Source organism: Hibiscus syriacus, unplaced genomic scaffold (assembly GCF_006381635.1).
Source record: "Hibiscus syriacus cultivar Baekdansim isolate YM2019G1 unplaced genomic scaffold, ASM638163v2 tig00004620_pilon, whole genome shotgun sequence".
Lineage (NCBI taxonomy): Eukaryota > Viridiplantae > Streptophyta > Magnoliopsida > Malvales > Malvaceae > Hibiscus > Hibiscus syriacus.
In genome coordinates this window covers 548,099-563,443 of record NW_024062020.1, presented here as the reverse complement: position 1 = coordinate 563,443, position 15,345 = coordinate 548,099, and the positions used below count along the sequence as shown (strand labels likewise).

The 15,345-nt window shown below is 35.9% G+C and overlaps 1 protein-coding gene across 1 annotated transcript; it reads right to left on the bottom strand.

Annotated features, from left to right (window-relative positions):
• Positions 1-75: 75 nt before the first annotated feature.
• LOC120195851 (tubby-like F-box protein 8) lies at positions 76-3,059 on the bottom strand. The gene is made up of 4 exons (XM_039197794.1): positions 2,683-3,059; positions 2,272-2,359; positions 1,076-1,210; positions 76-774 (listed from the first exon to the last, which is right to left on the bottom strand). Exons 1-4 carry the CDS (start codon positions 2,995-2,997, stop codon positions 80-82), a joined length of 1,233 nt encoding a protein of 410 aa, XP_039053725.1. The 5' UTR covers positions 2,998-3,059; the 3' UTR covers positions 76-79.
• Between the last annotated feature and the right edge of the window lie 12,286 nt (positions 3,060-15,345).

Here is a 15,345-nt window from a genome sequence, read left to right as displayed (position 1 = left end):
GCCCCAAAATACAATTAAACATTAAAGATTGAAACTAAGGAAGAAAATAAAAAATAGAAATGAAAAGTTGGGGGTTCATCTATTCACATGCCAATTTGGTGTCAAAGCTGCTGAGGCAGATGGCAAAAGCCTGAAATGCAGAGAGGGGATATCTGTAATCCATGGTAAACATGTCCTTCCCAACTTTACCGAATTGGAGAATAATCTTATCCTGCTCCTGTGCTGCTTCTGATGGTGCTGGGGCACTGCCTGCTGCTTCATTTGCGGCAATCAACTGAAAATTCTTGACTGATGCAACCGTCACCCGTCCTTGGAAGTTCAGGCACCAACATTGTAATTGCTCATGCCATCGTGGCGGCTTGTTCCAGAGAACCAATGGTCGCTCCTTTACCTCTTCATCATGGGTTCCAATGATATCTGAGAATCTAGCACTACTAAATTCAGATGAATTATCGAGCATTGACTTTGAGAAAGAGATGCTCCGAAACGAGTCTTCAAGGGATCGAAGCAGAAGCTCTGGCTGGCCGGGAACAATGTCGCCTGGCTTAAGTGCAGAGGCAGGAATAGAGAGCATAGTGCAGTGCATCCTGCGTGTCCCCCTAGTACCTAGCACATTTAACTCGTATGAGACCTGAGCAATGTTGTAGCTACCGGTTGGAACCTTTGGAGAGACCTTTTTCAAATAGAACCTGCGACTTCGGCCAGGTGGCAAAAGTTGAGCATTGTATGGAGGTTGCTTGTCATATATTATAAATTTGGTACCTAGAAAATTTGCACTGAAGAAAAGAAAAATGCACATAAGGGTGCTTTTATTCACAAAAAAGTAACAAATACATCAATTATGGATCAAAATTCTGTTTGCTGTTGCATGCTTTGCGCATGCATTAACCTAACAAGTAATATCAACAACATCCAACAAACTATACAGCCTTTCCAGGAGAAAGTTACACCATTTCCTTCCTAAAATTTTCACGGTTTAGCAACCTTGTATAATACAAAATATTTCACGGTTTAGCAACCTTGCATGTAGAGCCTGATTAAATAAACAAATAGAAACATGAAGGACAAGAAATCTACCTCACTTTTCCAATGTATGTGCTACTAGATCTCGATATGTTATCTGCATCCATAGAGATTACATACTCTGTGCAAGTTGTTCTACGAGTCCGTTTTGCAGAAAGAAGAAACTTCCCATTTTCAACAAGCAAAGCTGCAAAATAAGGTAAAAGCTTAAGGTTAGATGCCCAAATACACTAGCAAACAGAAAACAATAAATATATCCACGTAGACATGAGGGTCACTGACAGTAAGCACATTAACAGCATGACTGTGACGTCGATAGCTAGATAGGAAAAGATAAAATACTGGCAATAATTTACCTCCAAGAAAGAGAAGTCAAAACAACTATCAGTAATTATGATCTAGGCAACCATGGTGCAGAGATGACCAACAACACCTTATCTAAATCACACAGGCACAGCTGTTTCAGTTCAAATCATTCCAGCAGAAAAGGACATTAGAGCCCAAGCCAATGTATACATGGTTTGTTGAAGTATAACCCCAAGAGCTTGCTATAAACTTCAAACTCGAACATGACAACACACATTCTATTTGTGGAAGAAAGCTAGGCCACAGGTCTCAAAGGATACCAACAAAAGGTCTACTCAGTGCCAATTATACTTGAAACAAGAGGTGCAGTAATATAGGGTAATTCCAACACAAAAATACTCAGTGTATGAACTGAGCCAATAATCAGTTTTTTCAACAGTGTCTTATCTTTTGAATAAAATGACTAAATCCGATAAAAATATCATGACTATCAGAACCATAAGTAGTCATTTACCATATAGAATTGTCGAAAATTTTGAAATTTTACTGGGCTGGAGATCAACTACTCAATCAAATCAAAGCAGATTTACAAGATTACTAATAGCCAAGCGACAAGCATGCCTACAGCTAGGAGTAAAACATATTTTTTTATTGCGCATTCTTCTTCATTAGAAAATGCATTCTCAAGGGAACAAAAGGGAAAGTAATCACAAATCAAGGTATTCAACAGTCATTAACATCTTCAGAAACAAGAGAACTTAAAATTTAAATAACAAACATTATTAGCTAAATTTTACTTATACTTGCAACCACAGAAACATTAGTGGTAAAAGTTGATTAGCTCTGTTACTCGAGGCCACTAGGAAACAAATAAAACACAGGAGCAATGAAGGTCATGACTAAGCCAAGGAATTTTAAAGGACGGTAGAAAAAGTTAATTACCTGGACTAAGGCAAAGGAAAAGATGATAAGTTAAATTAGAATGGTCTCTCTTAATGAAGTATTGAACGATTCCATTCCTTGGCCCTGGATGTGATTGATTAACAAATGAAAACCTTGTCAGTCGCTACATTATATAATATTGAAAATTTCAACTCTAGAAGGTAGAGAAAAAATACACATCCGTGCAGATATCTATAACACAGATAAAGATATAGCCAATCAACAAGCCTATAACATGATATTACACAGGGATTTCAAATTCTCATATAATCTAAGTATTTTCTTTGTATTTTTTTATTAATAATCTATCCTAAAATTTTATAACTTCAACCCTTAACATAAAATCCCTAGTCCGATTACACAGATATCTAGTTAGCAAAAGAGAATATCATAAACAATTAGATATTTAAACTGCTTCATAGAAACTGGGAAGGTGATTTTCCCAGAGAACTCCGGACATCTAACAATTTCTTTGCACATCTCCCTCCATGACCTGCATACTGAAGCACAAGCTACAACATGCTTGCGAGCAGGCCAAGTACTCTCAGTGGCTTCTAATCTCTTGATCATATCGCGCAACAGCTCAGGCGGAAGGCTCGCCCAGCAGCTATTCTGGATAACCACGGGCTTATCATGATGACCAGGCAACCTCACCTCAAAACTCCGCCGCCTAGAAAAGCTCCCGATAGCATCCCTCACGTCATTAACTATACTTCGGAAAGACATTTACTCTCACTACTATGAAAGAACTTCCAAAATAATTAACTCATCATCCAAAATGGTTCAGCCACACGCATGAGCCAACTGCAAAAACAGCTTAAATAAAATACTCCAAACTGACAATAATTAATCGGAAAGCGAGGAAAAAAGATGAGATAAGGGAAAAGCAGACTCAGAAAAGAAAATGCTGTCAAAATGAACCAAAAAAGCAACTAAAATACGATACTTTTTTTTAATCAGAAATCTCTTTTCGGCGGGGTTTTAAAACCTACTCTCTCGAAAATTTAGTAAAATCCCAGTGTTACTATTATTTAAAAGAAATGTATTTTCCTCTTATTCCAGAAAGATACTCAAACTAAGAATCTAAAAACACTGAAGTAAAAGAAATACCAAAATTTACCCATTTTCTTAATCCATAAAAGAAAAACACAAGAATTCGTGAAAGCACTGAAGAACAGTGTTCTTTTTAAAATAAATGGGTATTAGTATATTTAAAGTTATAACATGTTAAGCTTTAAAATCTAACCTTGCTAAAAAGTAACTGAAGCTCAAAAGAATTCGGCCTACGCAATGGACAACTATGCATCTGTTAAACCATATTGGTTAAGCCTGTTAAACTGCATTCAGTTAGGTTGATAGACGGTTGTAGGATTGTTACAATTAATCATGTAACAGTTCAATCACAGTTTTAAATAGCTGCTGCTCATTACTGTAAATGCAAGATTGATATCACGTTTTTCTGCATCTCTCCATTTTTCACTATCTTAAGCGTCTTGCTGGCAGCAAACCCCATACTGCACGCAAAGAGCAAGCACATCGAGCTAGACTTACACTTTGTGCGTGAAAAGGTGGCAGCTCGTGAAGTTCAAATCAACTATGTGCCCACTAATAGCCAAGTAGCAGACATTTTAACTAAGCCTCTTCCCTTAGTTAAATTTGATCTGTTTAGATGTAAACTATGTGTGTTTGAGTTGAAGGAAGTCTGTAAGAAGCAAAGTGAATGTTAAACCATATTGGTTAAGCCTGTTAAACTGCATTCAGTTAGGCTTATAGACGGTTGTAGGATTGCTACAACTAATCATGTAACAGTTCAATAACAGCTTTAAATAGCTGCTGCTCATTACTGTAAATGCAAGATTGATATCACGTTTTTCTGCATCTCTCCATTTTTCACTATCTTAAGCTTCTTGCTATAGTTAACAGCATCTGTTTAATCTCTGAACACTGAATAAGCAAGCTACCCTCCGAATTATAAAGGGAAAGAAGAGTAGAATAAAACTAGAGATATTCTAGAGCCTAGAAGAATTATATATCAAAGATTGGGAATCAGTTATGGGAATTAGAGGATCTAAGTAGGAGAAGAGAATGATAAGCAGAACTCGGCTCTCACAATGGATGCTGTTTGCATTGTTTCTCTTTCGGGTGTCAGATCCTCAGCTCAAACGCTTTTACTACACGCGCTTTCTATGTCTGGGTAAAGGAGCAAAGCCTCGGACTCCAAAGTCTTGTTAAATCTAGTACATCAAAACTCTATACATTTTAACAATAGTGCAAACTATGTTTTAATCACTCGTATTTTAAAAATAATTAAATAATTAAAATGAAACATAAAAAATAAGTGATTAATTAAATACCTAATTTATTTTAGCATTAATAATAAAAGGGAGCTTCCAATTTTGATGAAACTATTTATTTATTAAATAGAAAATAACCTCAGTGACCGAAAATTCCTTATAATATACGATTTTAACTAACTTTTTTACGATTTGCCAAAATGACCAACAAAATCGCAATGCGATCTTTAAATCGCAATGCGATCTTTAAATCGCAACGCGATCTCCATTATCGCAATTCAGTTTCTAGATTCGCAACGCGATTTTGACCATTGCATTGTAATTTTCGAAATCCGCGTTGCGATTTTAGATAATCGCAATGCGAATATGTAAATCGCAACGCGATAACACATGATCGCAATGAGATTCTGACTATCGCAACGCGATAATACGTGATCGCAACGTGATTTTGACTATCGCAACGAGCTCGTTGCGATAATATAAAATCGCAATGCGATTTTCAAAACGCCATTAGTATCGCAACGCGTATTTTATTTTCAAATTCCAAATACGAATATTTACATCATAATCGCAACTCTTAACCTAAAACCCTAAATCACAACTCGGTCTCATCTCCATCTCTCACTCTCTACGGCGAAATTCGTCCCCATCTCCGGCGAAATCCGTCTATCTCCATCTCTCAGAGCCACCCTCACAATCATTCACGATCAGAAATGGAAAATCAACCAAATCAACCACCGAGGGTTAGTTTTTTTAATTATTTTTATTTTGAAATTTTTGCATTATTATTAGGTTTTTCATATTGAAATTAATGATAAGTTTACTGGTAATTTCAATAATAGATTGCTGCCAATACTGTTACTGTTTAGTCTTTAACCCTGTGAAGTTAGTATTTGTCTTTGTTTTGTCTTTTGGTTGAAGTAATGCAATTCATTCAAGTTTCAATTTTAGACAATGACCATTTGAAAACGAGAATCGCAACGCGAAATGAAAATCGCAACGACAAAATTCGCGTTGCGATAGCCATTTCGCGTTGCGATTATCTCATTGCGATAGTTAAATTCGCGTTGCGATAATCATTTTCGTGTTGCGATTTTCATTTTCGTGTTGCGATTTTAAGTTTCAGAAACTATTCTTCTTCTGCAAATTGAAACTTGAATGAATTGCATTACTTCAACCAAAAAACAAAGACAAATACGAAATTTACAGTGTTGCAAAATTAAGTTTGAAGAATAAACTACTACACTTTATGTTTATTATTGTTTTTGGTATATCTTCACAGTGTAGTTTTTGGTATATCTAACTTGGTATGTTTACTGTTTTTGTAGAACTTTTTTTCGGCTCAATTGACCTTAAGGAATAAAATAAGCCTAGTCACTACAATTGCGTCGAAGCTTTCACCTGTACAAAGACAATTGTTTAAGGATACTTACTTCGGGCCATGGCTGAAAGTACAACATCCGGGTGGAGATGCTATGTTGACCCATTTGTGGCTTCAGACCATGACACGCGATCTACCCGAGAGTATAGAACGTGGTAATGAAGAGATATGGTTTCATTTTCCATCGGCGTATACGTGTTTTGGGCGGGAGGAGTTTTGCTTAATCACTGGTCTATGCTTCGGACACAATGATGTAGGTCGATACACTAGTCATATTACCCGCCCATCATGGTTATCCCAGGTTGTTCCTGAGCTGTCAATGGAGAAGCCGAATTTACACGTCGACGACTTGACGAGATTATTTAATAAGAAAGATGGTTTTACTCAGATGGATGACGTCAATGTTGTCCGAGTATGTCTTTTAGTACTTTTGCATGCCGACTTTTTAGGCAGAGAGGGCAAACAACCTATTCCTAAGGACCTAATATTATTGGTAGAGGACCTAAATGCATAGAACATATTTCCGTGGGGTTCGTATCTATGGAAAGCTACCTGGAATAAGTTGTCGTCTGCCTTTGATGACCGCAAAAGTTTACGTGGCGATGGTTCCAAATACACTTGTCAGGTTTTATTTGGGCCTTTAAGGTAAGAATTTCTATATAATGTTTCCAAAATTATAATTAATTATTTTAACAATTACTAATGTTTATGTATTATATTGTTTGTAGATTTGGATATTTGAGGCTTTTCCCGACATGCAGACATATGCATTCAAAACTTCAAATGATATTCCTAGGGATATTTCCTGGAAGAGGAAACGACGGCTGTTGATTTGGGAAGAGTTACTACGGTATACGATAATAAATGATGTAAGTTAACACAAATACTACCATATATAAACAAGTTATTACTAGTACACGTTTAACTTTATTTGAGCTTTTATATTATTAGGAGGCCAATACTCCATTACAGAGGCTGACACCCACGGAGGCTGAGCTTGCCACTGATTGGTGGCAAGCTAGTAAACATTTTTTTGATGGCACGGATGATGAGCAGCCTCCACTTCGAGAGCCATCACCTGATCGACCACACTATACACCTCTACAACGAGAGCCATCACCTATTCTGTCACATCATCGAGCCTCTTCTCCACCATCACCTCATGATAGGCGATCGGTAAAGATGCCACGACATTTATCTCCCTGTTCTCCACCTCCACGGGATGAGTTAGGGGAGTTATGTGATGAGGTCAATGCCTTGCATGAGGAGGTCAGTACTTTACGCGATGACAATGGTGAATGGCGCGAGGAGGTATCTACTTTACGTGGTGAGGTAGCGGCTCTACGTGAGATGATAGCATCGTTGTAGAATGAGGTTCATACTCTACGCAACGAGGTAAGTTTAAGATTTTTCATTTAACTTGATTTACTCGTAATTTCACTTAGATTAACCATTTCACTTGGATTGCTTAGTAAATTCATTCGGTTGCTGCCAATACTGCTAAATAGTTCTAAAATAACTTAGTATTTGTCTTTTGGTTGTCAGTAAATTCATATTTGTCTTTTGGATTGCTTAGTAAATTCATTCGGTAGTAGTTTATTCTTCAAACTTAAATTTGCAACACTGTGAAGTTAGTATTTGTCTTTGTCTTTTGGTTGAAGTAATGCAATCCATTCAAGTTTCAATTTGCAGAAGAAGAATAGTCGCAACACGAAAATGATTATCGCAACGCGAATTTGACTATCGCAACGCGAATTTGACTATCGCAATGCGAAAACGACTATCGCAACGCGGAAATGACTATCGCAACGGGATAATCACAATGCGAAAATGACTATCGCAACACGAATTTAGTTTCGCATTGCGATTTTCTCATTGTGATTATCTCGTTGCGATAATCATTTTCATGTTGCGATTTTAAGTTTTGTGTTGCGATTTTAAGTTTCAGAAGCTATTCTTCTTCTGCAAATTGAAACTTGAATGGATTGCATTACTTCAACCAAAAGACAAAGACAAATACTAACTTCACAGTGTTGCAAATTTAAGTTTGAAGAATAAACTACTACCCTTTATGTTGTCTTTGAACATGCACTAAACCTATATGTTGTCCTTTTAAATGTTTATATAAGTGCTTACTTCCAGAATGTTATCTGATGCATTTTGTGAACTATGATAGAATAATGACTTGGGTGAATACCGTGCAAGTTTGAAACATATTTGTCTTTGTTTTCACTGTTTAATATCATGCCTGTTTATTTACTGATTTTATGTATTAATTTATTTTTAGCGGCCCGATAAGGTGGATGCTTTACGTCGGGTTTTTCTTGCACGACGGGGTTCACGCATCAGACGACGTGCACGTGCCATTAAGTCTCCGTTCACCCCAATAGTGCAAAGACTCTGTAGGAAGAAGCTCGAATCACCTGTCATCGTTCAAGAGGCCTCTCCTATCGTTCAAGAGGCCCCTATCATCCCTCAAGAGTCCCCTCCCACCGTTCAAGAGGCCCCTGTCATCGTTGAAGAGGTCCCTCCCAACATTCTAGAGCCCGATTCACAAGGCATATTATCTCGAATTATTGAGAAACCCCCTCCCGTGCCAGACATGATGGATGACTGTTGGCTTTCGTATAAGTTACTGGCCAGTACCATTCCGGCAGATGAAGTGGAGAGGAAAAAACTACCGGAAATAATTCTGGATAATACCCTTTGGGTTAACACCGCAGTTGATTTTTATCAGTTGATTTTTATCTACATGAGCGGAGCCAGGGGTGTTACGTTGACATATACAAACTCAACGATGATATGCATTTATTGATTGATCAGTCTTGGTGGGGTGTGTTATTAGGGGTTGAAGACAATGGCTATTTCGATGGGGGGTAAGTCTTATATTTTTCTTCTTATATTTCATTTTGATTAATTTTTTTTTAAAATTTATGTAATTCACTAATATATGTCTTTTTTTGTAAACATCATATTGATGCATATGTGATACATCTTCTAATAATAAGGAAAATCAAGAAAAATAAAAAAATACGCGATATACAATTATGCCGACGTCTTTTCACGTAGTTCACATGAAGAATCAACGACAGGAATCATATGTGTTGGCTAATGAACAAGCTAAATTTTATCCTGCATGGTGGGAGGTCGATAAGGTTAGTATTTATTTTTTAAATATTTTAAAGGTGTTTATAAATAAGTGCGCAATTGAATTATTACTTATGATTATAGGTGTTTATCCCTGTTTTGGAACGTACTCATTAGCTTCTCGTCGAGCTTCAGCTTCCATCCCTGAAGACAATAGTATATGACAGCATGATAAATTACATATCATTGTCTGATTTGAGAGATATTATTAAGGGATGGAGCTCTCATTTGGCTAAATTCTTGGATGCGATTAATTATTGGACTTATTCTGGAAACAAGAAGCCAAAGAAGTTCAATATTACAGTTATCAGAGACGAGACCGCACCATAACAAACGCAAGAAGCCAGAGGGGATTGTGGTCCTCTCGTATGCATGTGCTTGGAGCGTTTGAAGACAGGAAGTACATAGTTTCTACCTCCTACCGATAGAGATAGAGGTGCAGTAGGCTTGTGGTTTCGGCATTTTATGGCTAGAACGATATATGCGAGACGCTGCCTACTTGCATCCGCGTTATGAAAGTATCCATAAACAATTGGTAAGTCAAATGCAAGTGTTGTTAAGTACCTAGAATTCAATATAATTTGTTGTTTGTTGGTTTTAGATGTGTAGAAAGTGTTGTTTGAGCAAATGTTTGGTTTCTGCAGGTTAATCCTGAAGTGAGCTGCGTGAAATTGATGTGCATAAACAACTGTCTGGGGTACATTTTTTTTATTGTAATTGATTCTTAAAAGTCTTACTTGTTTAATTGATGAGAAAAATAATATAATAAGAGTTGATTTGTTTAATTGATGTATAAATAATTCTTATTTGTTTAATTGATGTGTAAATAATTATTATTTGTGCTTGTTTAATTGATTAAAAGTTTATTATTGATGTGTAAATAATTCTTATTTGAACTTGTTTAATTGATTGAAATGTAAAAGTTGATTTGTTGATTTCAATCTGCATCATATTCGCGTTGCGATAGTCTAATACACTTTGCGATTTTCTCGTTGCGATAGTCAAATTCGCGTTGCGATAGTCATTTTCGCATTGCGATTGTCATTTTCGCGTTGCGATTATCCCGTTGTGATAGTCAAATTCGCGTTGCGATAGTCATTTTTGCATTGCGATTATCCCGTTGCGATATTCAAATTTATGTTGCGATAGTCATATTCGCGTTGCGATAGTCATATTCGTGTTGCGATAGTCATATTCGCGTTGCGATAGTCAAATGAATGTGTAATAAGTGATAACAACTGAACAAATCATAGCAATGTTCAAACTCAAGTTACTAATATACATGGGCCTAACTGAAAATGTTAAAAGTTTACACATAAAATACACATAATACAACGTTTGCATTTAAAAATCACCTAAGTTAATAGTCCCAAAAGGTGAAGCCGGTTGTGATTGGGATTTTGATTGCGATTTTGATTGCCTTTTGCTTGACACCATATGAGCTTTGGATTTTGATGATGATCCATATTTTGGTATAGGAAAAGATGATTGTGATGGCACTGGTGATCCACATGTCAACCTTGTATGACCACTTTCCTTGCACCGACTACATGTCGATCTCTTCTTCTCTTCACCCTTAGACGGTATACGATCGTGACTTTTTGGTCGGCCAGGTAGCCTTCTATCCATGACTGGTGGAAAAACTGTTTGTAAGTCATGTGGTATGTCCCACTCAGAAGGATGTGGAATAGGGTAGATAATATCGGCATAAATCTGTAGATATACTTCTGTAGTGTAGCAATCCATAGAATATGCGATTGAATCATCTTGGTTCAGTTGAAGAGCAACTTTTATAACATGGCCACACGGATAACCAGATGTTTGCCATTTCATACAACTACACGTCTTTGCATTTAGATCGACAAGCTCATTTAAGTTATTATCCAGTAATCAAACAAAGTGTTTGAACATGGTTCAACTCTCCATGACGTTGACTTCACAACCCGTTTCGTTATCTTTTTTTCAGTCCATGGTGTAACACGATGTTCCAATGTTCCTGTAAATTTAAATAAATAATACTTAGTAAATTATATAATAAGTTACGAATTTAAAGAAATAATACCTGCATGGTTTCTTTTCTTGTAGTACCACTGTTGAATAAAGGCTCGAAAAAACTCCATTAACATAGTAATGGGTAATTTCCGGGAATGACGACTTAGAGCGTTGATTGATTCTGCACTATTAGACGTCATGAAACCATATCTTGCTCCAAGTTGATGTACTCTTGATCATCTTTCAAACCTGAAATCTTCTAGTGTTTGAGCACACTGAGGCAAAACACGTCTTAAACAATTTATATGCTTATTAAAATCCACTTCCCGATAAGCTTTTACAGCCTTCCAGTACGTCCATTTGTGATTTTTTATACCAGCAGACCTTGATTTTAGATTTCTATATAAATGAACACCACAAAGTCCATGAAAAGCATCTGGGAAACACCTTCTAACAGCGTTGTCAATTGAGTTTGCCCTACCGGATATGATTGTCAGATTGCTAATAGGACCTATGCAATCCCTAAGATGCCCCATAAACCATGTCCATGAATCAGAGGTTTCAGATTTGTCAACCCCGTAAGCTATTGGTAGTATCCCATTGTTAGCATCCATGGCTACTGCTAATAAGTTTACTCTAAGGTATCGACCTTTTAAATGTGCTCCGTCAACTATTATAACTGGGCGCATGCAAGTAATAAACGAACGAATCTACAAAATCATATACACAAGAAATATAATCATTTAAATGTGAAATGCCTGTAACTAACAAAAATGAGTCAACAAAATTATATTGATTTACTAACCGCAGCACCAATGGCGATAAATAGCAACTCAAAGCGTCCATCTCTATCTATTTTGATATGAGTTACCGACCCATGATTTTTCAGCTTTAAATTGTGACAATAAGCCGGCAGTTGGGCAAACGATGCTTCTGGCGACCCCCTCAACAATTCCAAGGCATAACAATTGGCTCTCCAAGCTTGAAAATATGAGATACTAATCTTGAACCGAGCATTCATGTCAGTCGTAATTTCATGTCCCCGATATACCCTGCCATTCAAAAACATTAACTCAGTCAGAAAACCACCCAACACCTTTTTGTTTGCCTGTCTATGGTGAGAAAAAACTTGGGTTCTTGAACATGTATGTTTATTAATAAAAGTCCTAACTTGAAACATTTCGCAATCTTTTATCCTCTTTGCAATCATACGCCACGTACAGTTTTTGTCAATCATACACCTTGTTTCGAAATGATCTTTGCTTGATTTGTTTACTTTTAGTTGATAGCCATCTTCCACACATTTCGTATACAAAGTTATCTTCAAGTCTTCCTTTGTATCAAAACAATCATCTTTCTTAATACGAATAATTTTTGTGTAACAATCAACTGATATTTTTACCAACTCTTCTTCTGGTATCTGAAGTAATTCTAGCATATTCCAGTTATACTCCCGTGGCATTTTCTTCGGGGACTTTTCTTCGGGGATTTCTTCTTCTTCTTTTTCTTCTTCAGGGTTATATGAATTACAGAATGGATGTTCAACATGTTCATTCACAGTCGTAACTTCCTCCTCATTATCATCAACAACATCTTCCTCGACAGCGGCTGTTTCATCATCAAAATTCGGGTATTAACCAATATCAAAATCATTACACGTAGGGTCTGTTTCTTCTTCTGAAACATCATCAAAATCCGAGTATTGACCAAGATCAAAGTCCGGGTATTGACCAAGATCAAATTTCGAATACCGACTAGTACTCACAATTTTTTCTGTTGGCTCATCATCGTCTAACTGGTTAATACGAAAACCGGAATTTGGTGCTGAAAGTTGATTGGGATTTGGATTAGGGAAAGGTTGTGGGTTTTGAGATTGTGTTTGATATTGGAAATGTGGTGAAACAAAATTTGCTTGGTGATGAAATTGTGGTGGAACCATTAAATTTTGAGCACCATAAACTAGGGTTGAAAAACTTAGTTGATTACTACCCGCTACTGACCCAACTTCACTACTTCTAGGTTCAACAACATACAATGTAACATCATCTTGCGAAACACTAATGTAAGCAATGAATCGTTCAACATCTTCATTTTCGGTTAACAAATAAACTTTACATTTTCTCTGATAAGATAGCCTAAATCCACTTAAGGACTCTAAATTCAATTTATTTGCAACACGTAACATTAGAGTTTCATAAGTTAACTTTTTAATGACAGTTTTAGTTGAAGATTCATGGGTAAAGACATATATTGTAAAACACCATGAACATTCTCCCATGACCCTCCAAAACACAAATCTATCCAAACATGATCAACATTAGATGATTTCATTATTGTAAATTAATTTACTAAACAAACGAGCTGCGAAACTAAAACCTGTTGTCGGATGGGGAAGGATGTCGTTGGATATAGGAACGGATATCGCCGGAGATTGTGATAGATGAAGATGGAATGAGTTACGATTTAGGGATTTAGGTTATGAGTTGATGCTGCTGCGTAGTAGTTATATACCCATTTGTGTTGCGAAATTAAAACCTGTTGCGAATTTGAAATTCAGTGATGCGTTAGTCAGAATCGCGTTGCGATAGTCAGAATCGCGTTGCGATTACATATTATCGCGTTGCGATAGTCAAAATCTCGTTGTGATAGTCAGAATCGCGTTGCGATCACGTGTTATCGCGTTGCGATTTACATATTCGCATTGTGATTTACATATTCGCATTGCGATGGTCAAAATCGCGTTGCGAATCTAAAAACTGAATTGCGATAATGGAGATCGCGTTGCGATTTAGAGATCGTATTGCAATTTTGTTAGTCATTTTGGCAAATCATAAAAAAGTTGATTAAAATCATATATTATAAGAAATTTTCGATCACTGAGGTTATTTTTTCTTTATTAAATACCCCTGACACGAACACTAGGCCGGTTGAGTTTGCTTAGCAGTACTATTAACACTGTTGACTTTTCTCAAGCAAGTTACCTGACAAAACGACATCGTTTAATTGCAGATTTGATCTTTTGGGCAACAGAGTAGGCCCAACCCTTCCCTCAACTTGGCCACTTTCGTTTGTAAGTGAACACGTGGCGTGCATCATAATTTCTCCTCTGCAATCGTTCATATTTATTTTTTTTAAAAGGAAACAAAAAATAAACACTGATTAGGGGTTCAAAATATTATGTTTTATATATTGGATTTATTGATTGTAGATTCTGTGGAAAATAATGAGATATTTAGGAGACGTGGTTTATACAATTGAATTTTAAGTGGTGTTTCGTCTATATTATTAAGTTTTTAAATATTTTAATTATACAATTGGTTTTGCCTTTTAACTTCAAATATGTTATTGGACTATTAAAATTCGAACGATATATATGGATAAAATATTTTTTTGGTGTGGTATAAACTTTAAAAATGTATCAATTATGTCGTTGAACTTTTAAATTAATCTATTTTTGATATTAGATTTTTTTTATCATCGTCATTAGCCAATCATCATCTATCTTTAGTAGTTTTTCGTGACAAGATATATACTAAAATGTTCGTTTTTAATTCCTCTTTCTTCTTACATGAATGTTTTTTTTGATAAACTAAACAAAAAATTACCAATTTTAGAGTTTTGTGGACTCTTAAATTTTAAAGATTTTGGTTATTTGTTTGAAAATCCCATGGTGAGAAGTATTATTTTAAGAAGGCGAACAACATATCTCAAACTAACATCATCAGAAGAGTTCAAAACATTAGTTTGTTGAACTTTTAAATGAACCTTCGTCGATTTTGAGAGGGCTTATTGGAAAACCAATCCTAAAAGAAGAAAGACAAGTGAAATGCAAATGTTTTGATATTGAAATATAAAGAGATCACAATATTTGCTATTAACGACGACCAGAAAAATACAGTGTTAAAAATGAAACTATTTAAAAACTTAGTAGCAATGTCGACGCACCTAAAATTTATTGCCTAAAACAACGACGTTTTAGACATCAATAACCATATCAAAACGATAATGTTTTGTCCACATCATCACAGTGACATAAATATATATCTACGTCATCATGCCGTTAAAATTTAACAACTCAATGGCATAATTAAAGTTAAAACTGAGGTTTAGTGTTATAAATAGAAAAATATAAAAGTTTAATGGTATAAATAATACATAACCTAAAATTCAGTGGTATTTATGTAGTTTACCTTATAAGTAATATCAAACCCTTCATATAACATGGATGAAATGCTACAAATTACTATAATGATGGATTGA

Excerpts from the sequence above, each read along its gene's own strand:
- LOC120195851 (XM_039197794.1), bottom strand. The coding sequence starts at position 2,997 with ATGTCTTTCCGAAGTATAGTTAATGACGTGAGGGATGCTATCGGGAGC. Across the intron at positions 1,211-2,271 it reads TTTCCTTTGCCTTAGTCCAG|CTTTGCTTGTTGAAAATGGG; the intron begins GTAATTAACTTT and ends CTTATTTTGCAG. Across the intron at positions 775-1,075 it reads ATACATTGGAAAAGTGAGGT|CAAATTTTCTAGGTACCAAA; the intron begins AGATTTCTTGTC and ends TTTTCTTCAGTG.